Raw genomic sequence first — 25,173 nt, 5'->3', positions numbered from 1 at the left:
ATTGATCGACTGTAATCCTGAAAGATTTACCAGCAAATCAAACTTTTTACAAAGGAAAAGTATGAACAAAATCAGGGACGATCTCTGAAATCAGGGACAGTGACAAGTATGCATTATTCCTCAATTAAGTAAATAAAAGTGACATCTCTGCTGCTGTATGGCGACTGCTAAACAACATCCATTGATCTCATGTAGCAGTACCAGTGCTGCACAATGTGCTGCTATTTGCTGAAATAAGTACAAAAGTAGTACTGCTATGGCTTATGCCAATGTGTGTGTGTGTGTGTGTGTGTGTGTGTGTGTGTGTGTGTGTGTGTGTGTGTGTGTGTGTGTGTGTGTGTGTGTGTGTGTGTGTATCAGTAAAAAATGTAGCTAATAAGTAATTATATTTCAAAGGTAAGACATAAAATATATCACAGCACATTCAGACACTTAGATATTCTTGAAGTCTGGCGGCCCCCACTCACCAGACTGTCTAAATGGATAATGGGGACTCCCTTAATCATCCTTGCCTCTGTGGGGACCTCCACAAAAGCTGCTGATGGTTGGAGAAAATTGTATCAATTTTCTGAATGCACTGTTTAACCTGAACGGTGCTGAGATATGACCCTTTTAGGATAAATCTGATAATAGACTCTGTTTTCAACCACACCCATTCCAAAACCAGCTCTGCTCAAATGTGTGTGTGTATAGAAAGCTGCTATAGGTTATGAGGGGCTGGGGATTGTGTGGTTATTACAACTTTAATTTTCATCACAGTCAAACCTTAGAGGTGTGCACACGAAGTCATAATAGCTTGTATTTGAATTGAGAGCAATGTTTCTCACAGAGCTCAGAGGTGTACAAAGAAGGTTACTATAGCTTGTGTAGGAGTGGAGTACTGTCTAGCAGCAACAAATTAGAATATATTACTGAAATCTTTCTCATAACCACATATCAGGCACATATACATGTGGCTGCCTTTCAGGCAGGGTTAGGGGTGAAGAACATACTATGTGTATGTATATCAGCAGTTACTTGAAATATATGACTAAGGCAATTCAAACCTATGCTTTCATCCCAGTCTAACACCAAAGTGATACATAGGCAGTGACTGTTTTTTGTGGGGGGTTAGGGAGTCAGGCAGTATTCCCAGATAAGACCTATGTATTCCCATAACTACTGGCTTGTTAGTTTACTGTAAGCAACTATTTTGTCAGCTTTGAATATTAAGCTTGGGCACAACTTATGTCTTCATTGAAAGAAAAAAATAAGACTGATTTTTTTTCTTTTTCATGATGTCTTAGGCCACCATTGGAATAAAATGTTGAGAAAATGCTCTAAAATGCATCCCAGACCATCTGTAAACCTATGTGACAGGAAGTTCAGTTTCAAATCTGACCTTTTAAAGACAAAGATAATCACATCTGTGAGATGGGTAAAAAATAATTACAAGCATAGTAAAAGACATTTACTATTTTTAAATTAAGTTTTTAATTTACAATACATACAAGAGAGGAATGAGGTTCAAAAGGTGGCAGGACTTAAATGAGGTACTGTATGTAAAGTCTGACTGAAAAAGATTGGGTAGAGTATAAGTGATGTATAATGTTTGCAACTATGAGTGTCTCAGTATGGTCTGTGATGTAAAATGCTTGCAACTAGGGTTGTGCCAGTGTGGTTTGTTTTTATTTATATAAATGTATGATTGCCTGTGTAGTAAGTGATTGCTTAATAAAAAAGGCAGGAATTAAATAATTTATGTAATGCTGCTTAGTTTATAAGATATGTAACAATATATGTGAAGTATAATATTTATGTTAATTATAGTGTGATTACTTTTATATGAATGTAAATTTGCCTATGTCACAAGTGATAAGTCAATAAAGGTGAATGGAAGAAAAAATAATAATAAATTAAGTTTCATTTGTAAGGCTTAACTGTATTTAAGTATGCAAAAAGAAGCATACAGATTGTATTATGTAATGAGGGTGTTTGGGAACCTAACTAGTTGCTGACACCCATGCCAGATGTCAGTAAAGATAGAATTCCAAAATCAACAGTTGGTGAAAATAAATTTGGTAAATGCAGGTCCCTACAGTACAGAGATTGAGATATTTATGTTAATTATAGTGTGATTACTTTTATATGAATGTAAATTTGCCTATGTCACAAGTGATAAGTCAATAAAGGTGAATGGAAGAAAAAATAATAATAAATTAAGTTTCATTTGTAAGGCTTAACTGTATTTAAGTATGCAAAAAGAAGCATACAGATTGTATTAGGTAATGAGGGTGTTTGGGAACCTAACTAGTTGCTGACACCCATGCCAGATGTCAGTAAAGATAGAATTCCAAAATCAACAGTTGGTGAAAATAAATTTGGTAAATGCAGGTCCCTACAGTACAGAGATTGAGAGTCTGACCAACAGATGTAGTACAGAGAAACCATACATGTACAAAGTGTGGTGGTGCACCATGCCACTAGAACAGATAAATCATGCATGTAAAAAGTGTGGTGGTACACCATGCTACTGGTACAGATAAATCATAGTGTGCAAACTGAGGTGGTACACCATGCCACTAGTGCAGATAAACCAGGCATGTACAAAGTGTGGTGGCACATCATGACACTAGTGCAGATAAACCATGCATGTACAAAGTGTGGTGGTACACCATGCCACTACTATGGATAAACCATGCAAGTACACAGTCTGGTGGTACACCATGCCACTAGTCGAGGTAAATCATATGTGTGCAAAGTGTGGTGGTACACCATGTCACTAGTACAGATACACCATACGTGTGCAAAGTGTGGTGGTACACCATGCCACTAATGCAGATAAATCACAGGTATGCAAAGTGTGGTGGGACATCATGCTACTACTGCAGATAAATCATAGGTGTGCAAAGTGAGGTGGTACACCATGCCACTAGTACAGATAAATCATAGGTGTGGACAGTGCAGTGGTACACCATGCCACTAGTACAGATAAACCATGCATGCACAAAGTGTGGTGGTACACCATGCCACCAAGCTGCAAGGCATGCCAATGTATGTGACATTTGTAGAAGGGAAGATGCATGGGGTCACCCATGCATTACCGTTCCTTCAAACGTTACTTACATTCCCATGCCTGTCACCTTTGTGATACACTACAAATGCTTATGGGCAGTCTACACCATGTTTGTTAGTCAGCCTGTCATTCTCAGTACTGTTTCTGCATTCAATGATAGCTGCTGGAATTCTGCATCAGTCTAACATATTTCTGCCAACTGATGCCTTCAATGACATGGGTGTTGCTGACATGGCAGGTGACCAAACCTCTATATTATTGTGTTACTAAGAAGGGCTGTGTGGTTGCAGTTATCTCAATGTGAACAAGGATGATAGATTTTCATCTCATGTAACATAGTGTGACTTTGTAGAAGGTTTTGCATTACTCAACCAATAATCTTTTATATCATATATTTTTATTTTATAAAGCAGGAGACTTTCTTATGTCTCAGTGGGTTCATGTTGCTCCCCCCCCCCCCAAAAAGGCATTACAAAATGCTTTAGAACTGCAGTACAAGTCTTAACTTACTGGGTTTTATGGATTTTGTCCATATGGTTACAGTGGTGAAGTTACTAGCATGTTGGAATCTGATACAGACGATACTTCACATTCCAGTAATGTTATCCTAGAATGGGAAGTGGGTTTCTTATCTGCAGACAGTTAAAAAAATTGAGTTCAGACCCTTTGAGATACTGTGATTTGTGGGAAGATACTGAAATGCCATTTGGCTAAATGTGACTGCTGTACTATTTGTGCATTAGAGATTTAAGGGTTAGTGTTGGGGGTTGGGTTGTGGTTAGGGACAAGGTCTTATTTTAGATTACAGTTAGGGTTAGCTTTGGGATTATATATAAAGTCGGGGTTAGGTACTCTGTCCTGTAGGGGACACAGTTTCCCACAACAATTATTGTAGATGATAAGGGTACTGTTCTCTGCATTTTCCCTATGTTTTTACTTTGATGAAACACACAGCTACTAACTGCCTTGTTTTTGTAGAATGTGCCTGAATTTGCCTCATATTTTTGCACTGTACTCTATAAATGTTTTGATATTCAGGTAAATCAATGAGGGTTATAATCATCAATAAAGTCAAAGATTAGTGTTTCATGTTGATGCAAAACCTGTTGTTCTATTAAAATTTTAAGTTAATTGGAATAACATTTAAAAATTGTACCTGATCTTGGGCCTTTGTGCTCCCACTAATGTGGGTTTGTATAGAATTCTTTAGCAAAGAAATTGAAAGGTACAGTTTTCATATTTTTGATTTTTTAAGTAGTTTTGGCTTAATTGTATTAATGTGATGAGTTTGTTTTCAAAGAAATGTGCTAGGTCTCCCAACACATTTTTGAGTTATACTTGAAGTTTTCAAAACAAGCACCTACAGATTCTCCCAGCATGTTTCCATGTTAGGGCCTTAAGCATGCCTTTTTAGTCCAATTTTCTACTTATCACTCCAAATATTAAGATATAGTATGTTTTGAAAACAATATATTCCAAGATACTCGCTGCATATTTACTAAACCTATGAATTGTCATTCTACAGCACAATTTCAATAATCTCCATAGGTGCTTGTATATGCAGGGATTATTTTATATATGCATATATACATATATACACATACTTACTGGGGGTCTATATTATAACATCGAAGTCTAAAAACATCGAATGTTATAATATCGACCCCATTCAATCGAAACACCAGAAAACCGAACAATCAGAATAGCGAATTTTTTTCCCAGGGAAAAAAATTGGCTGTTCCGACAAACATACAGACAACTCAAGCACACCAAAATAAATAATCCACACACATACACTTCACAAAACCCTACAATAAACCAGACATACACCACTAACTACCCACTTACCTTAACCCAATCCTAACCCTAAGGTCCCTTACTATCGCACACTCACCTTACCCGCTCTCTAACCTTAACTCACCTACCCCACCCTAACCCTCACATAGTACAGTTTTGTACCTACCATAAATGTAGATGTTCGAGTGTATTCAATGTTGCAGTCATTACACTTGGGTTATCCCGCCGTAAGGCGGTCCCGCAGTCGGCCAGAGTTCCAAAGTCTTGGTCTGGCGTCTGTTGCTGTCACCTCTTCCCTGACGTCACTGCGCCAGGGGTATATAAGATGCAGCCGACGCCATTTTCTTCAGTTTTTCTTGCCCCAGATGTCAGGTGCCCCCAAATAGGTAGGCAACACATATTGCTAATAAAACATACATAAAAAATAAAAGCAATACCTTCAGTTACAAGCAAATACACCACGTAGGTTTATAGGTCCATAGGTTCATAGATTAGTACTAGGCTAACTACCCTTGTGAGCCATTTTAAGCCTAGCCAATTATCCCTTGTGAGACTCAAACCCTGCACCTTGTGTTTGTAAGGCAAACACCTTAACCATTAGGCCACCCTCCCAACCCTTATAGGTAGAAAGGTATAGATAAGTCCCAGCTAAGAAAGTGGGGATGGAGAGTGGGTAACCTGGACTGCAGCAGTGAATACACTCGAACATCTACATTTATGGTAGGTACAAAACTGTACTATGTTCATCGTGTTTCACTGCTGAAGTCATTACACTTGGGTTGAATCCCAAAGCTGAGGTTGGGTGGCTCGTTCTATAAAGCATTCGGGGTGGCTATGAGGCCCTGCAGCACTGCAGTGGCAAAGCCAGCTCTGGATTTAGAGTTAATAGGCAGGTGGTAATGCTTGGTAAAGGTATGCACTGAACTCCAAGTTGCAACTTCCAAAATATCCTTGGTAGGTACTCCTCTAAGGTAGGCAGTTGAAGTGGCTGTAGCCCTGGTGGAATGTGGCCTAATGTTGCTAGGTACAGTTTTTCCATGCTGTCTGTAGCAGAAATGGATACAGTGTCCTATCCACTTTGAGATGGCCTGCTTTGAAATAGCCTTTCCCTGTGATCCTGCAGCATATGCTACAAACAATTGCTCAGTTTTCCTGAAAGCTTTTGTTTTGTCCAAGTAGAAGCATAACTGCCTGTGTATGTCCAATGAGTGCAGAAGTCTCTCCCCTTTATTCTGGGGATTTGGATAAAATGTTGGCAAGTGAATAGTTTGGTTAAGAGCCACACTGGATACCACCTATGGTATAAATGTAGGGTTTGTTCTTAAAAAAAACCTGTCCTGATGAAAAATGATGAAAGATTCCACTGCCGTTAGTGCCTGTAACTCTGAGACTCTTCGTGCTGAGGTTATTGCCAGAAGCAGAGCAGTTTTCCATGGCACATATTTTAATCCTGCTGAATTGGCTGGTTCAAAAGAAGGTAAAGTTAGTTTTTCCAAGACAAAGTTGAGGTCCCAAGTTGGTGTTGGTGCTCTCCGGGGCGGTCTTATGTTTTTGGCCCCTCTGAGGTACTATTTTAGCAATGGATGAGAGAAAATAGGAGGATCTGTGTTGTAATGAGCTGAAATGGCAGAGGCGTGGATCTTAATTGATGAAAAGGATAGGCCTTTGTCCAGCATCTCAGTTAAGTATTGTAGAATCTGAGGAATATTTGGAACAAGAGGGTCAAAGCTTTGAGCCTGGTTCCAGGTGCAGAATCTCTTCCACTTTTCTGAATAGGATTTCCTGGTGCTGGGCCTCCTGGCCTCCAAAATGACATCCATAACAGCTTTAGAGAGAGGTGTTGGTTGCTTGGCTAAGTAATCTGCCATGCAGCCAGGTTTAAAGTTTTGAGCTGGCTGTGCAGGATTGTTTTGTTGAGTCAGAAGATGGGGGATTTGAGGTAAAATCCATGCTGGGTCGTGAGCCAAGTTGTTTAAGATTGGGTACCAGTGCTGGCATGGCCAGTCTGGGGCAATCAGGATAATTTTTGGCCTTTCTTGTCTGGCTTTTAGAAATACCTTTGAAAGGAGAGGCAGTGGTGGGAAGGCATAAACTTTTAGGGTTTTCCAGCTGAACGAGAGAGCGTCCACTTTCCATGCTTGTGTGTGGTAAGTCCTTGTGCAAAATTTTTGTAGTTGGCAGTTCAGAGGGGAGGCAAAAAGATCTATGTCTGGGCACCCCCATCTTTGTGTTATCATGCTGAATACTTGTGAATTTAATTTCCATTTGTGAGGATCCATGATGTTTCTGCTTAAGTCGTCTGCCAGAGTATTTTTCTTTCCTGGCAGGAATTGTGCTTGCAGATGAACTTGATAAGCCAGTGCTGTGTTCCACAAAGTCATGGCTTGTCTGCAGAGGGGATAGGAATGAGTGCCCCCTTGCTTGTTTATCTACCACATAACTGGGGTGTTGTCCATCTTTAGTAATAGTTGTCCTGGATGCAGAAGGTCCTTGAAAGCAGTTAGGGCATTTTGTACAGCTTGCATCTCTTTTTGATTGATGTGAAGATGCATTTGGTCTGCGGCCCACTTGCCCTGAATACATTTTCCTGCCATGTGTGCTCCCCAGGCGTAATCCAAAGCATCTGTTGTTAGTGTTTGCCTGGCTGTGGGTAAAGTGAAAGGCTGTCCCTTGTTGTGTTGACATGCCTGTGCCCACCATTGAAACTCCTGTTGTAGGCAGGGAATAAGTGGTATTATTGTTTCCAAACTGTGACAGTGTTGAGTCCAAACACTTTTTAGGTACCATTGTAATTTCCTCATATGCAGTCTGGCATATGGTATTAGTAGTATGCAGGATGCCATGTACCCCAAGGCCTGCAGAATTTTTCTTGCAGGGAGTTGGGTCTTTGTTGCCATCAGTTGAAAGTACTGAGTCAGATGCCTTTGTTTGTCTGGCGTGAGATAAGCCATCTGGACCACTGTATTTAAGCTTGCACCCAGGAATATTATCTCTTGTGAGGGCACTAGTTTTGACTTCTTTTCGTTTACTGTGTACCCCAGGCAAATGAGCAGTCTTTTTACAAATGCCAGATGCTGTAGAAGGATGTCCTTGCTGTCTGCTTGAATAAGACAGTCGTCCAAGTAGGGATATATTTGAATTCCTTTTTGTCTGCAAAATGCAATTACCGGTGCCAGGCATTTTGTGAAGACCCTGGGCGCAGAGGATAAGTCAAAGGGCAGTGCAGAGAATTGGTAATGCATGGTGCCAGCTATGAATCTGAGGTATCGTCTGCAGTTTTGTCTGATTGGGACATGCAGGTATACCTCTTTGAGGTCCAAGGTAACAAGCCAAGCCTTCTTGCCCAGCATGGGAAGAAGTTGCTGTAGTGTCAACATTTTGAATTTCGGAATATCCAGGTAAGTATTTAGAGTGGATAGGTCCAGTATGGGTCTCCAAGCTTTGTCCTTTCTGGGGACCAAGAAAAGTCTTGAGTAAAATTCTTGTCCTTGTTCCTGCTGTGGCACTTTTTGAATAGCTCTCATGTCCATGAGGGCTGAAATTTGCTTTTGTGCCTCTGCCCATTGATTTTGTGGCAGGTCTGGCATTCCTTTTGACCTTGGTAGAGTGTGAAAGTGGAACCTGTAACCTTGAGACACAATGTCCAGAACCCATTTGTCTTGGGTGATTATATGCCAATTTTGTGAAAAAAGAGCTAGTTTTCCCCCTAAGGGAGCTGCCAAAAGGTAAGTGCTTGGCATGTGAAGGGGGAAGTCATTGGGACTGTTTCCTATAAGGTTGTGACTTGTCTTCTCCTCCTTTTGGGGTAGATGCACCCCACTGTCATTGTCTGTAAGAGCCTTGGGGCTGAGATCTGCCTCTTGGGCATCTGTATCTGCCTCTTTGTGGTCTGTCTGACACTGGAAAGGACCAATTTTTAGAAGGCCAATTTCTGCTAAATCGAGGTAGCTGTACCTATAAGAAATCCTTCACTGTTTGCATAGATTTTGTGTTATCCTCCATTTTCTTTAATACCTCTTCTGCCTTAACACCAAACAAGATATCATGCTGTAAAGGAGCATCCAATAATTTTGCCTTAACATGATCAGGTAAACCTTATTCTTTTAACCAAGCATGCCTTCGAATCACAGAGCCTGTAACTGCGGCTCTTCAAGAAGCCTCTAATGAATCAAAACCACATTGCAGAGTATGCTTTCACACTTGCTCAGCTGCATGCAATAAATCCTGCATCTCCTTGTAGTCAGGACTTTCTGAACTTGTAAGCATTTTCTGTTTTAACAGAGGCATTAAATATTGCTGGTATTTAAGCATGTGGAACTGGCACGTTAAAGCCCTTACTGCAAAAGTTGCAGAAGTGTAAACTTTCTTCCCCCATCTATATAATGCTCTTGAATCCCTGTCAGAGGGAACTGGATTCTTAGCAGTGGAAGCCTTTACCCCTTTGGGACCCTGGGAAATAGTTTCTGGGTCAGCAGCAGGGTTTTTATAAAGAAATTTAGGAGAGTCAGGGACTCTGTAGTGCCTATCTGGCTTGACTGGTGCTGGGGGCAAAGAATCAGGGGTTAAACTGGATTCAGAGAACACATCATCCACAATATCTAACACAGGCAGAATAGCAAGGGGCCTATGTTGACGCAATACGAGAAAATCTCTGAGCCTTTTCTTGGATTCTGAATAATCCTGGCTCTCCCAATAGAAATGCTCCCTCATGGTATGTAAAGTTTCCCCAAAAGAGTATTCCTCAGGATGAGAGGCTGAAGGGATAGATTCTTCAGCATCAGAGTCCTCATAGGGGGGTAAAGAGTATCCCTGGACTGAAGAGGAATCAGAAGAAATGGAAACCTGGTCAGAGGAATCATAGTCTGTATCCTGCCTAGGCCTTTTATCAGGAGGGGGATGGGAACCCCTGATCAGAGTAATTAGGTCTTCGGCCATTTTCAGCATCTGTTTTTTAGGCATGGAGGCCTGTCCAGGTGGATGCTGTACTTGTTTCTTTGTCTTTAATGAAGTTTTAGACTTGGTTGTTGTTTTGATGGTAAGCTGTAAAGGTCTGAAAACACCCTTAGAAGCCAATGCCTGCTCAGCGGCTCCGGACCAATCTGAGGGGTTAATTTCCGCAGGCCCAATACCTTGAGTTTCCAGAGGCCCAGAAATCTCCACGTGGGAGTCGGATGCAGCCTGTGGCTCTGAGGTAGCGGGTGTCAGGGGCTGCAAATGCACCTCACTGAGAAGCGGCAAACCAGCGACTGGCCTAGAAGAGGCTTCCTCATCAGTTTTGGACCTCGAATGCCTGTCATTATCTTTGTCTTTGCATTTTTTGTATATTCCGGTCATCGGTTGTTCCAACGGCATGGTATAATTGAACCTTCAGCCAAAATAATGGCGAGCAAAATCAAACCGACGTTTAATAGAGCGCTTGTTAAATCTAGCACAAAACCGGCAACTAGTCTGGGCCTAGGCATGGAATACAGTAAGAGTGAAAATCCTTATGAGGTATTTGCTTCCCACAAGAAATATAATTATTAACTTTTACTGACATCGGTCTTAGGCAAGAAAAAGTTCCCCCAACGGTGTACTTAGCTTTATTGAAGACTTCGGTTCTGAAATTCGAATTTGAAAATCTCAGTCTCAGGAGTCGGCCGACCGGCACTTGCGAACTGCTTTTGCTTCGGGCACCACGCGGAAAGACTGAAGAAAATGGCGTTAGCTGCATCTTATATACCCCTGGCACACTGACATCAGGGAAGAGGTGACAGCAACTGACACCGGACAAAGACTTTGGAACTCTGGCCGTCTGCGGGACCTCCTGACGGCAGGATAACCCAAGTGCAATGACTGCAGCAGTGAAACACGATGAACATCCACACAATCACACATTTACCTGACCAGCGCCCTAACCCTAACTCACTTAACCCACCCCTAACCTAAAGTCTGTCACTACTGCGCACTCACCTCACCCACACCCTAACCCTAAAGTCCTTAACTACCACACACTCAACTTAACCCAGTCCGTTCGCTCACTTACCTTAACCCGGTCCATAACCATCGCACCACACTTACCTGAACCCAATCCGTAACCTCCGTTCGCTCACTTCCCTAAACCCAGTCTGTAACCATCGCACAACACTGCTGTAAATAGTGAAGCCACAGACCACCGAAACCTTACCCTAGGTAAAATTCTGATGTTCCGAGGCTTTGCTATCCTCAGCTTTCGCACTAAAGGGTTCAATATTATGACATTTGAAGTTTTTGAACTTCGATGTTATAATATAGACCACTTACTGGCATGGACACATGAACAAAATGATGAATGCAATTTTAGTTTAAGAGTAAATATGGTGATGAGGGGGTAGGTTTGGGACAATAATTAAGGTTTTGCCTCATAAACACAAGGTACAGGGTTTGATTCTGACCTCAGGTTACTGTCTATGCTTAAAATGACCCTTTAGGGCAGTCAACCTAGTATTCACCTATGAACCAATGTGTGTGTGATAGTTTCAATGATTCAGACTGCAGAGTCAATTAGACTACGCACTGTATGTAAACTACTACAGCTCTCCTAGTCTACCTTTCAGAATTTCTGTTTCAGACCATACATCCTGCCTTACTGTACCAGTAGTTGTTTCTGTCACCGAAATATAAAATAAATTAATCACATACAATTATTTGTTTACAAAGGAGACAGATATATCTATCTATCTATATATCTATCTATCTATATATATATATATATATATATATATATATATATATATATATATATATATAAAGCAGAATTAATTCCTTATGCCTTTCTCTGCCAACTCTTTCCTTTCAAATTCCATTGGTTCTTATATCACTAGTTATCTGCACTGCCTATATAATGAGTCCATGCTTCCTTGCAACTTATACTTTTCTGTACCAGAATACCTGTTAGTCCCAGTTACAACTACTCTCTCTCTATCTCTCACCACTGTTAACCTCAGGACATAGTTTAAATATTTGCCTGCACTCTAAAACAGACGGTGTTCACATATCACTTATTGACTATGTTCCAAAGTGACTGTATGTGGATAAAGTACCTATAATCATTAATGCAACTGGAAGACAACCCATACATGACTCAAGCTTCTTTTTTCACTGAATACTGTTCCTCCAAATGGAAATGGTCTTAAATGAATGCAAATAAAGCAACAGACAATGAGAGGGCAGGTCCCTCATACCCACTGCTATTGTATAAACTGTGCTTGCCACATTTTGTAGAAAGGAATCTCCCAAGACGTGGTGATGCCAACATTCAAGCAAATTTCATAGCAACTGATACTTTTTGGAAAAACTGGAACAACATATGTCAACTAATTTGGCTACGAAAATTTAAGAAAATCAAATGCTGAGGGTTATGCTGGTAATTTAGATTTGACAACTTCCATGGCAGAGCTAGCCACTCAGTGGTGTGAACCTAAGCTCGAGATGATTGTCACTGTTAAAGTGACACGCCAACCCCAACTCCATGTGCAAAAATGGATAAAAGGGGTTGAGGATGGATGGATTAAGCAGGTCACCTGTTACAGAACTGGATTCTGTAATTTTGGGATTGATTCCTAGATCCTGTGGTCTCGCTTTGTGTGAAACTCTAAGCAATCATTCAATCAACGGTGGGAATAGGCACTTGAGGGTACTGTGCAGACAGCAAAGACCAAATAAGCAACCATGTGAATGTTTGCCAAACGTGTGCTTGCTTGCAGACTTATGTTTGATACTTCATAAATATTGCACATACATATCCCTTTCAGTAACAGGCAGGTGTTTCGAATGGCTAAAGGCAATCTATGCATTTGCCAATTGTCAGATCTGCACATTGCAACAATCTCTCTTTTTTTTTTTTTTTGGTTAACTGTATAATTTCTTGTGATGATCACTTGCTTCAGTACAATTTCCTGTGATGACTGCTAGCTTCAGTGCAATTTCTTATGATGATCACTAGCTTCAGTATAATTTTTTGTGATAGTTGCTAGCTTCAGTATAATTTCTTCTGAGGATCGCTAGCTTCAGCAGAATTTCTTATGATGTTTGCTAGCTTCACTACAGTTTTTTGTGATGATCGCTAGCTTCAGCAGAATTTCTTATGATGTTTGCTAGCTTCACTACAATTTTTTGTGATGATCGCTAGCTTCAGCACAATTTCTTATGATGTTTGCTAAATTCACTACAATTTTTTGTCATGATCGCTAGTTTCAGTACAGTTTCTTATGATGGTCGCTAGCGTCAGTATAATTTGTCACCAGTTATTGAAATGGAAGACGACTGCAATTTTATTTTAACTTTCAGCATTTGTATTTCACAATGTACGGATACTTTTGGTGCTCATACTACAAGAAATGTTCTCTAGCTCTACACATTTCTTACCTTCACTCCGTTGACATATTCCTCTTGAGGGAGCTGGTAGATTTCATTTTTCAGCAGTAATACTGATTTGACCAGCTCCATAACATTGCTATATACTTTGTCATCTGTGCGGTCAAGGTTAGCTGTAGGAGCTGGTTGAAGTGCCTAACAGATGGAACAATAAAAAAAAAAAACCAAGATAAATTGAAAAGAAATGTCTTATGTAAGGCCTTCTTCTGATTTGGGTAACAGAATCCAAGCAGTAGTCGAGGCATATGTAGTATGGACAAAAGTATTTTAGAAGTAAAATAAGTTACCTGTGTTGTCAAACGTGGAGGTTTTTGAGGTGGACCAGTAAACTGAGCTGAAGATAAAGAAAACAGGTTAATGAATATATAAATATAAATGTATATAGATAGATAAACTGTAATGTACATTTCATAGACTGCGCCAGCATTATTATAATTATTACATTAAAGAACCAGAGTATAAAAAGAACAAAAAATAAAACAAGGAATTGTAGTTTTCCTAATGCAATTGTCCAGTTAACATATACGTAGATAAGTACATATGGGCAGACAAAAAGTACAGTTGTGTACACTTACCATATATGTAGATGTTCGGGTGTACTCACTGCTGCAGTCATCACATTTGGGTTATCTGCGTGCAGTAGCCCTCAGTCGGCCTGATTAACAAAGTCTTGGGTCCTGCATCGGTTGCTGTCTCATATTCCATGACGTCAGGTAGTCAGGGGTATAAAGCATGCAGCCGACACCATTACATCAGTTTTTCTTGCCCCAGATGTCACGTGCCCCCATAATGGGAAGCAATTATATATACATAAGGTTAAACCTCTAACAAAAAAGCAAATACACCAAAAAGCTTTAAACATAGAAAGCAAGAATAGAAGTATAGCCAAAAGAAGTCAGGGGTCTGGAGGGAGGGTAACTAGGACTGCAACAGTGAATACACTAGAACATCTACATTTATGGTAAGTGTACACAACTGTACTATGTTCTTCGTGTTTCACTGTTGCAGTCATCACATTTGGGTAGATTCCCAAAGCTAAGGATGGGAGGAGGAATTTAGATAGCATTAGGACCAGCTATATGGCCCTGCAAGACTGCAGTGGCAACGCCAGCGCTGGATTTAGACAAAATTGGAAAATGGGATTGCTTGGTGAAGATATGTACTGAACTCCAGGGTAGCAGCTTCTAGGATGTCCCTGGTAGGGACACCTTCAGAAAAGCTGTAGAGGTAGATGCAGCCCTGGTTGAATGTGCTCTAATCCCCAGTGGGGTAGGTTTTCCATGGTGCTTATAGCAGAACTGAATGCAATGGCCTATCCATTTAGAAATGGTTTGCTTTGAAATGGCCTTCTCCTCTGCCCCTGCAGAAAATGCAACCAGCAGTTGTTCAGATTTCCTGAGAGGTTTAGTCCTGTCCAAATAAAATCTAAGTTGTCTATGCACATCTAAGGAGTGCAGTATTTGCTCCCCTTTGTTCTGTGGATTAGAAAAGAAGGTTGACAAATGAATGGACTGATTAAGGGCCACACTGGATACCACCTTGGGCAAGAAGGAGGGGTTGGTCCTGGGGAACACTCTGTCTGCATGAAAAATGATAAAAGGCTCAACTGCCATTAGGGCCTCTAATTCAGACACCCTTCTTGCTGAAGTGATGGCTAAAAGGAAGGCTGTTTTCCAAGAAAGGCATTTCAACTCTTCATTAGCAGCAGGTTCAAAAAAGGAGGTAGAGTGAGTTTTTCCAATACAAAGTTATGGTCCCAGGCTGGAGTAGGGGCTCTCCTGGGTGGTCTTACGTTTTTGGCCCCTCTGAGGAACTGTTTCAGCAGTGGATGAGAGAAGAAGGGTGGTTCTGTGTTGTAATGAGCTGAAATAGCTGAGGCATGAATTTTGATGAATCTGGCCCACCTGCTGGGACAGCAGGGCTGGGGTCTGAGGCAGGTGCCATGGTGCCAACAGTGACACACTGCGAAGAAGGAGGTACCAGTGTTGGTGTGGCCAGTCTGGTGCAATCAGTATCATCCTTGATTTGTCCTGTTTGATCTTCAGTAGTACCTTGGAGAGGAGAGGCAAAGGGGGAAAGACATAAACTGATAGGTTTTTCCAGGTGAAGGACAGGGCATCCATGTTCCAAGCTTATTTGTGGGGAGTCCTTGTGCAGAATATTTACAATTGGTAGTTCTGGGGGGAGGCAAACAGGTCTATATCTGGGCTCCCCCATTTGTTTCTCAACATGTTGAATATCTTTGGTTCCAGTTTCCACTTGTGTGGGTCCATGAAATTTCTGCTTAGGTCATCTGTCAGTGTGTTTAGCTTTCCTGGCAGGAAATGAGCCTGTAGGTGCACTTGGTAGCTCAAGGCTGTGTTCCACAGAGCCATAGCTAGTCTGCAGAGAGTGTATGAGTGGGTTCCCCCCTTCTTGTTTATGTACCACATAACAGTGGTGTTTTCCGTCTTTACCATTAATTGTCCTGGAAGGATGTGGTCCTTGAAGGCTGTCAGAGCATTCTGTACAGCTAACATTTTTTTTTATTGATGTGCAGGTGCATTTGACTTGGGTTCCATTTGCCCTGAATGCACTTCCCTGCCAAGTGAGCCCCCCATGCATAGTCTGATGCATCTGTTGTTAGGGTTTGGGTGGCAGGGGGTAGAGTAAATGGCAGTCCCTTGTTTTGGTGACAGGCATCTTCCCACCAAAGGAACTCTGTCTGTAGACAAGGAATGATAGCAATCATTGCTTCTAGATCCTGAGAATGTAGACACCATAGGCTTTTTAGATACCATTGTAGTTTCCCCATATGCAGTCTTGCATATGGAATTAGTAGAATGCAGGAGGCCATGAACCCCAGGGTTTGCAGTATTTTCCTTGCAGATAGCTGGGTCTTTGTGGCCAGTAGTTTGAAGTAGGCTGTCAAATGAAACTGTTTTTATGGTGTGAGAAAAGCAATCTGGGAAGTTGTGTTCAAGCTTGTTCCCAGGAATACAATTTGTTGGCAGGGTACAAGATGTGATTTATTTTCGTTTATGGTGTACCCCAGAGAAGTTAGCAATTTCTGTACAAATGACAGATGATTCAATAATATGTCCTGGCTTTCTGCCTGAATTAGACAATCGTCCAGGTATGGATATATTTGGAAATTTCTTTGCCTGCAAAAAGCAATGACTGGAGCTAGGCACTTTGTGAATATCCTGGGCACAGTAGATAAGCCAAAGGGCAGTGCAGAGAACTGATAGTGCATGTAGCCTGCTTTGAAGCGTAGGTATCTTCTGCAGGATTCCCTTATTGGGATGTGCAAGTAGGCTTCCTTTAAGTCCAGTGTTGCCAACCAGGCATCTTTGACTAGCATAGGAAGCAGCTGGTGAAGAGTTAGCATCTTGAATTTTGGAATCAACAAAAATGTGTTTAGGATAGAGAGGTCCAGAAGAGGATGTCAGGAGTTGTCTTTTCTGGGCACCAGAAAAAGTCTTGAGTAGAAACCTTGACCCTTATCCTCTTCTGGAACAGGTTGAATAGCCCTGATGCTTAAGAGAGAGAGAGAGAATTTGCTTTTGAGCTTCTACCCACTGATTTGGGGGTAGGTCTGGCCAACCATTTGGGGTTGGTAAGGTGTGAAAGTGGAATCTGTATCCTTGGGAAACTATATTTAAACCCATTTGCCCTGGGTAATGAGTTCCCAATTTTTTGCCTGCCAGGCAATCTTTCCCCCTAAGGGAACAGTCAGTTGTGCAGGGCATGGAAGACTTAAAGTTAAGTCATTGAAACAGTTTACCATAGGGGGAGTCTTATCACTCCCTGCTTTGGAAGTGGGAGCCCCCCACTGCTTAGCCCTGTGAGTACCTTGGGCCTAAAGCCTGGGTGTTCTGCTGGTTCTAGGTTTGGACTGACAAGGCCTGGAAGAGGCAGGAAAGGACCAATTTGTAGAGGGCCAATGCCTACTAAATCTGGGAGGCTGTACTTGCAGGAAATATTTAACAGTTTGCATAGATTTAGCTTTTTCCTCTGTCTTTTTAAGTACTACTTCTGCTTTGTTGCCAAACAGGTGGTCCTCGTTTAAGGAAGCATCCAGCAATTTAGCTTTAACATGATCTAGCAAAGATTGCTCCTTAAGCCAAGCATGCCTTCTAAGTACAGACCCAGTGACAGCAGCCCTCAAGATGCCTCCAGTGAATCAAATACACGTTGCAAAGTATGTTTTCCCACTTGTTCGGCAGAATGCATTAAATCCTGTAAATCTTTATTTTTAGCACAGTCAGGAATCAACATCATTTTCTGTTTAAGCAATCCAATAATATGCTGCTGATACTTTAACATATGAAACTGGCAGTTTAAGGTCCTAATGGCCAAGGTTGCAGAAGTGTATACCTTCGTACCCCATCTATCCAGCGCCCTGGAGTCTCTATCAGAGGGGGTAGGGATTTTGGCAGTAGTAGCCTTATTGCCCTTGGGTCCCTGTGAAATGGTCTCAGGATCTGCAGTAGGATTTTTAAAAAAGGAACTTGTGAGTCAGGAACTCCGTAATATCTATCAGGTTTTCTGGGAGCAGGAGGTAAAGGCCTGTATTGGGGCAGGAGTAAGAAATCCCTAAGCCTCTTTTTAGTCAGAGTAATCCTGGCTTTCCCAGTGAAAATGCTCCCTAAGAGTATACAAGGTTTCACCAAAAGAGAAATCCTCTGGAGGGGAAGCAGAGGGAATAGAGTCCTCTGCATCAGAATCCTCACAGGTAGATAAGGGTAAATCCTGGTCATCAGAGGAAACATAAATTTCAGAATCCTGATCAGAAGAATCATAAACAAACTCAGTCCTAGGTCTCTTAGAGGGGGAAGGTTGGCTTCCTCTGACTAAAGTAATAAGGTCTTCAGCCATTCTTATCATTTGTTTTTTATGCATAGAGGCCTGACCATGTGGTCTGGGTGTCAGTTTTCTAGGCATGGATCGAGTTTTAGGCCTTGAAAAAGAAGATGGCGTTGGTTTAATATGCAAGTCAGTAGGCCTGAATACACCCTCAGAAGCTGGTGCCTGCACAACAGCTCCGGACCCATCCAAGGTAGAGACATCCGCAGGTTCCACAGTTGAAGCATCTCGCGGCATACTGGACTTCAAATGGGTCTCAGCAGAAGCCTGTGAATCTGAAGTAGCAGGTATCAGGAGCTGTGAAAGCACCTCACTGAGTACAAGCGAACTGGCGACTAGCTTAGGAGAAGCGTCGTTGGCAGCTTTGGATCTATGCGGTCTGTCTCTGTCTTTATCTTTGCATTTTTTCAGAATGTCGGTAGTCGGGTGGCTTACCAAAGCCATATCTGGATAATTGAACCGAGTACCAAAATATTTAGAAGCGCAAATAAACCGATGACAAATAGTTTGTTGTTTAAATAAGGCACAGAACCGACAGCGAGGTATGTCGTGGTCAGGGCCTAGGCAAGGAATGCAGTACGAATGAAAATCTTTATGAGGTATTTGCTTTCCACAAGAAATACAAATATTGGCTTTTACTGACATCGGTTTAGAGCAAGAAAAAGTTTGCCCAATGAGGTACTTAGCTTAGTTGAAGACTTCAGTCCTGAAACTCGAAAACGAAAATTTCAGGAGTCGGCCGACTGACACTTGCGAACTGCTTCTGCTTCAGGCACTGCATGGCAAGAAAGACTGATGTAATGGCATCAGCTGCATGCTTTACACCCCTGACTACCTGATGTCATGGAAGATGAGGCAGCAACCGACACAGGACCCAAGACTTTGTTAATTAGGCAGAATGAGGGCTACTGCAATCAGATAACCCAAATGTGATGACTGCAACAGTGAAACACGAAAAACATCATGACTGGCTGCCTGTGACCATACAAACATGTCTTCTACCAGCACAGCAGCAGAGGTTACAGATATTCAGCATTTTTACAGCATAGTATACACACACACACACACACACACACACACACACACACACACACACACACACACACACTCACAGATTCAAAACACTTTTGCAAATATTAATTTGTCTAGCAATAAATATGATATTTATGGGTAATTGCACATTTGTGTAAACATCTCAGGTGGTAGAACAGAACTTCACAGGACAACTCAGCACACTGGTCAGGAATGTAGGTGTCACTCCATTTCTGAGACGTGTAGCAGTCAGTCAGTAAAAGAAATTGTGATGCGATTTCCTTTTACGCCAAATTAGGATTCTTTGCCATTTCTGTGAATGACTTGACCCAGCTAGGGTATATATGCTACTTTCTAGTATCAAATGAAAGCTTATATAATACTGCAAATGTTGCCAGTGACAACTGTTGTCTTCCTAAGATGAATCTACATGTACTTGTTCAATAATGAACATGTATGTATGCACAAATAAAGTTCTGTAAATACTTCAGGCATTGTAGAGCAGCATTTCACATGTCCACTCAGCAGAAAGATAACAAATGACTATTTAGACAAATGGAGTGCCTGGTACCAGAGAAAATGTCAGTTACTAACAAACATATTATGAATACATGCCATATATTCAAAAATAATGTTGAAAACAAAAAAACAACACAAAGTGGATAACTGGATATAGATAGACCCCAATTTTATTATTGGCTCTTCCGTTTAAACATTGCCATACTTCTTCAGATCTAAAGAAGTTTGGCACTGCTTAAACGGAAGCACTAATAATAAAATTAGGGTCTGTATATATCCTGTTTTCCGCTTTGCACTTGTTTAGTAATGCAATGTGTATATTTGGGTAAAAATATTATTTCTAAACACATATTGGGCATTGTTCTCCTAAACTCATTGTGGAACAGCTTGTCGCATGCCCAGTTGCTACAGGGGTCAGGAATGGCTCCTTGGATAAATGAGGTACTCAGTACTAGAGGAAATGAGAGTTATTTTCCAGACATACTGTGCGTACATGTCATGTGTTAATAATTATATTAATACCTTAAACCAGAATGTTTTTTAGAGGATACTCCATGGCATCAAATGAAAGAATACACAATGATGAAAAACCTTTGCATAGATAGTTGGTGTCCAAGGGGTACTCCTTTGCAGATATTTACATTAGTTAATTAAATATGTAAAGATGCATACCATTCATAATTATTGAAGTATCTCAGAAATGGAGCGACACCTATAAAACTGCTTTGAAGAAAAATGAAGAGTGTATCTGCTTGAATAAAAGTCCCACTGACAGTGAGGTCTGTTACATATGGATACTGAGATATTAATACTTGTTTGCATAATTATAATAATTAATTTCCCATAATCATGAATTACTTTTTCAACATAAAATTAGCAGTACATGTGGCTGTCATACTAATATCATCTTCTTAAAGAGGAGAATTTGCTGAATAACTTTCCTAACTTAAATTCTTTTTGCAACCTATATAGTTTTGAGAGATACACATTTGTTTACAGGTATTGAAAAACTGTAGTCTCAAAATTTTAGCTCATTTAAAGGATATCTGGACATGAACTCTGCAGGTGTTAGCAGGTATGAAATTCCATTCAGGCTAAATGTGAAAGTGTTAATGATATAAATGCTGTCGGTGGTCAGGACATGGACTACAAGCAGGTCAGACACCCAGCCACTGACATGATGCATTCTGCCTACCTGGCACAAGAGCTTACTGTGACAGGAGGCAGTACACTGGTTAAATCACCCTTAGCTGAGATGGAGAACTTCTTGACTTCCTGCATGGGGAACTGGGGTCATCCTTAGTCCATGATGGGATAAATAGATATTAAACTGGAACTACAGCAAGCTCTAAAAATCTCCACCGAAGATGTCCCCGCTGGGTATCCATAGCTGTTTTATGGCAATGCATACTGGGTAAATGTGGACTGTACTATCACTAGCTATTGTTTTTTTTTTTTTTATGTAGGAACATCAGGGCTTAAAAGTAGAAGACCAGCTGTACAAAGCTTAAGGTATATTTTATTATGTTCCATCACCACACCACACACATTATTTAGCATTTGTTCACTGAGGTTAGAGTACTGGCGATGGGCATGTCTTATTCTTGGTAACTTCACAGGTGATGTACTGTCTGGCTCCTCCACCATGGATATACCACCCCCTTATGTTGAAAATAACTCAGACAATGGATGGTGGTGCAAATTTGGCATGGTTGGAGCATGGCGCCTGTGATCGATAAAGTAAATGTGGAATCCAGAACCACTACCTAGTCAGTGGACACGGTCTCTGTACCTCTGGAACCCACTTCACATACTCAGGTAGACATGAAGGACAGGGAGTTACAGAAGAGTCCAGCCAGGAAGGGATGTCTTCTCATGTAGTACATTCTCTCTTGGTAACTGCCAGCTTCACATGAGCACAGAGAGGACAGAGGAAGTCAGTTTGCTCATGGCCACGGATGACACAAATGCAGGGCAACCCAAGGCTAGCTGTCTCATTGCCTATGACCCAGAAAATGTGCAGGGTCACCACACAGGACCAGGTTACCAACACATCAATCTTTGATGAGATGATACATGTTTTACAAAGTGTGTGTGAAATGATCCGAGAAATTGCATGTCTCATAAGTGTGAGCCATTGGAAACGTTTTGTAGGCAGCCTGCATGGCTTTAGTCTCTGTGTGCTCAAATGACAGATGCCAGTCAAGTTTTATTGTGGCCACTTCACCTCTGCCTCCAGTGCTGAGGACCATCATGGCTGAGGGAGGTCTAGGACAGGCATATGCAGCACCACCTTTTTTATGCCATCACCATCTGGTGTGGAGGTGAGAAGGTTCTGACATAGATGTCTAGAAGGACAAGAAGTTCATGTCACAGAAGTGTCTGGTATGGGTCTTTGATCTTGTTCAGTCAGCACGCCTTGCTCTAGGCAAAGGTTTGATAGTGAACATGACCCTCCTAGGAGACGGAGCTTCCAGGGATGGAAGTCTGCCTGGGACGCCTACATATCTTGTATGGGTGCTGTGGACCTGACTATATGAGCTCAGCATAATGTTTCAACATCTGCTGAGGTTCTGTCCTACCATACACACACACATCTCTCCAATGCTCATTACACATACAGACATGGTAATAGCATCCCCTCCCAGCCTGGTTTACCTTACACCCACCCCACATTCACATCTTACAGACAAAGATGATATTAGTTAGATCGCCATGCACACATACGCTTGTGGAAGATGCTGCACAGTGTGTCCGCCACCCCCATAATCTGTGCAAATGCTAACAGTGTTCCCTGCTCTCTGTACTTTATTACTTGGGTAGAGTATGTCTGATACTCTGCATGGTCAGTTTAAGCCTGGATGAGCACACATCCTGGTCATAGGTGTATTGTATATGCTTTAATCTAGCCAAGAGTTATCAGACAACCGCTACACTGTAGCCAGTGCCATGACATACAACACTTACCTTCACTAGGCACGGTCCTCCCCTGTTACCTCCTCCATTGTTCTCACTGGGTTTGTTCTCCTCTGCCTAGTGTGGTAGAATGTATTACACCAGCATGCTTACTCCATGCTGCAACTATTTCCTCACTATCAAATTATATACCACAGCACAGACATAAAAATATCTTAGTATGTGTGACACAATCATACTGTAGGGCAACAATTAGATACATCCAGGTGGTGAAAGTAGACCTTCAGCAGACCAAACACATGTTCAATGATCACTTGGGTTTATGACAGGGATTTGTTGTACCCAATGTATGCCATGGTCAATGGATTTCTGATGGACATCATCAACTATGGCTCCACAGCATATCAGTCATCATCAATAAGATGGTCCTAGGGAAAATTACCCAGTACAAACCAGTAACATAGTTTGCACATGTGCCACATGTCAGAGTCATGGATACTGCCTGTGTGAATTGTAGAGACATTGTCAATTTTACCCTGTGCATTACAGACTAGTTGACAGTTGATGGAGAGGTAAGCTTTACAGTTAACATACCTTCTTCCAGCTCACTAGGTGGGGCCTTTATCTCAATGTGTGGGCAGTCAAATGCCCCTAGTACCAAAGGAAAACAAGCTATGTCATAACATTTAATGCCCTTAGTATGTGAGGAAAACAGGCTGTCATAACATGTAATGCCCATAGCACCCGAGGAAAACAGGCTATGTCATAACATTTAATGCTCCTAGAACCCGAGGAAAACAGACTATGTCACAAGATTTCTGCATGGTGTTCTCAGTCTCCTCTGCAGTATGAGGCAACCACATATGTTTCCTCACATAATGTGGGATAGCATTGTGGAACTAGTGGTTGAGGCAGATGGTTGGGATAATCCTACCATGTCTCTTGTTGATTGCTGAGAGATCCCTACAGTTATTATTCTCAAAGCCATACATACCGTGGTATCCACAGGGATAGGTACTCTGCAACTTACACAGACCTGCAAATGAGGGTGAAACATCACGGTCAGATCCTGCGTAGTAACTCAATTCACACAGTGGCAGTCCACAAATTTTCAGTGTTGTGAAGTGCATGAAATGTGAAGAGCAAATGAACAAGAGTGAAGACATGAAACACCGTGGCTAACAGCAGCAAGTACAGCCTGTTGCACATTTAAGTTTGATAATGGCTGCCTCAACATTATTCTGCTATTCCCCTCCTGCAACTCCAGCATTTTATTGTGGTCAGTTTCTCTAGAGCTAACACATACAGTCACATAATATACGTTTCAAAGTCATTCTGTTTACCCTAACTTGTTTCCATTCAACCCCTCACTTTAATACTGTTACTCATTATGACATCATTATACCTCCATTAACATGCAGTACAGGCCACTTGGTTACTTTGCGTCCACCATTAGTGCTCACCGCGTCTATGAATTGCACACACCCTGCGAGTAGCCACTCATCGTGTGCAGTTGTCATGCAGAATGCAGAGAATGTTTCTACATTTAATGGAAAATAAACAAACGCAATGAGTTTTCTCCATTCATGCACAGAAGACAAAAGAGGACTGCAATCCCAGGCATAACAGTTGGGCATACACCAGCAGCCAGCACTACAGCTCCCATTTTAAGAATCAGGAGTGCATTTGGTATAACATATGGGCCTCCATGTCTCTATACTGCATTGATTTCACTAGCAGAAATGGACATAAATTCCTTCCCCTGACTTCCACTACGCTGTACTTCTAGTGAATTGACACATGAGTCAAACTGTTAACGATGCTAACAATAGGACACGGTGCACATTAGCTTAAGGAACTGCTGCGCTGTATACATATGCCAGGAAATGGGATATGACTTGATTAAGTTGTTACCATAGTTCAGACTTCAGTAAGGAACTTGCACTGATTTCTGCCATGAAAACCATGTTCATGACTCCCAGTATATTTACTCAAGCATCCAACTTTGCATTGCTAGGCATACATTAATTGCTTTATGGTGTTATTTTAGCAACTAAATCCTGCCTCTTGTTCCCACATTACTGCAGATTTACCCAGGAAAAACATATTGGTTATTCTATCCATACAACTCAGGATAGATTACTTTATTTTTGTACAAGATTCTAGTAGTATTACACTCTGGGTTACAGGTGAACTATATGGTGTCAGCAAGTCTGAACACTTTACTTATGTCTGCCTTCCACCACTGTTAAATAATGCAGTCTACAGCTCTAGCAACTGTATGAAAACAAAGCAGCATGTGATAGGAGTCATGCAGTACACTTCAGCAACACTTTAATGCAAGCTTTAGTACATCCATGCAGATGTATTTAGGAGGACACTCTTCAGTGGTATCTTACTTATGGGTACATTATTAATTTACAAAGCCTAAATCTCTGAAAAAAATGGCTAACAGCGACACTCTTGACAGTGTCAAAATCAAAATTTTGATGGATAGTTTCTGTGAATCTTGAAGTATGGGCTCCATAAATTCACAGATACAGGCTGTGTCAACTTGTCTTAAAAAAGTCGAGCTCTGGAATACAATAATGATATCATTACATGTAGCTTTT

At 41.4% G+C, this 25,173-nt stretch overlaps 1 protein-coding gene across 7 annotated transcripts in view; it reads right to left on the bottom strand.

The window, feature by feature from the left end:
• Positions 1-25,173, bottom strand: part of PTK2B (protein tyrosine kinase 2 beta) — a 2,401,727-nt gene that overhangs the window by 35,433 nt on the left and 2,341,121 nt on the right. For all 7 annotated transcript variants that reach the window (XM_044062346.1, XM_044062339.1, XM_044062341.1 and 4 more), the window contains 2 exons: positions 13,534-13,580; positions 13,238-13,381 (listed from right to left, as the gene is read on the bottom strand). In XM_044062346.1, coding sequence (XP_043918281.1) covers positions 13,238-13,381; positions 13,534-13,580 — 191 coding nt within the window. The remainder of the gene's footprint in view (positions 1-13,237; positions 13,382-13,533; positions 13,581-25,173) is intronic.

The sequence above is a fragment of the Protopterus annectens genome, chromosome 2.part1 (genome assembly GCF_019279795.1).
Source record: "Protopterus annectens isolate FY-2018-M chromosome 2.part1, PAN1.0, whole genome shotgun sequence".
In the NCBI taxonomy this organism is placed as follows: domain Eukaryota; kingdom Metazoa; phylum Chordata; order Ceratodontiformes; family Protopteridae; genus Protopterus; species Protopterus annectens.
This window is presented reverse-complemented; position numbering and strand designations above follow the sequence as displayed.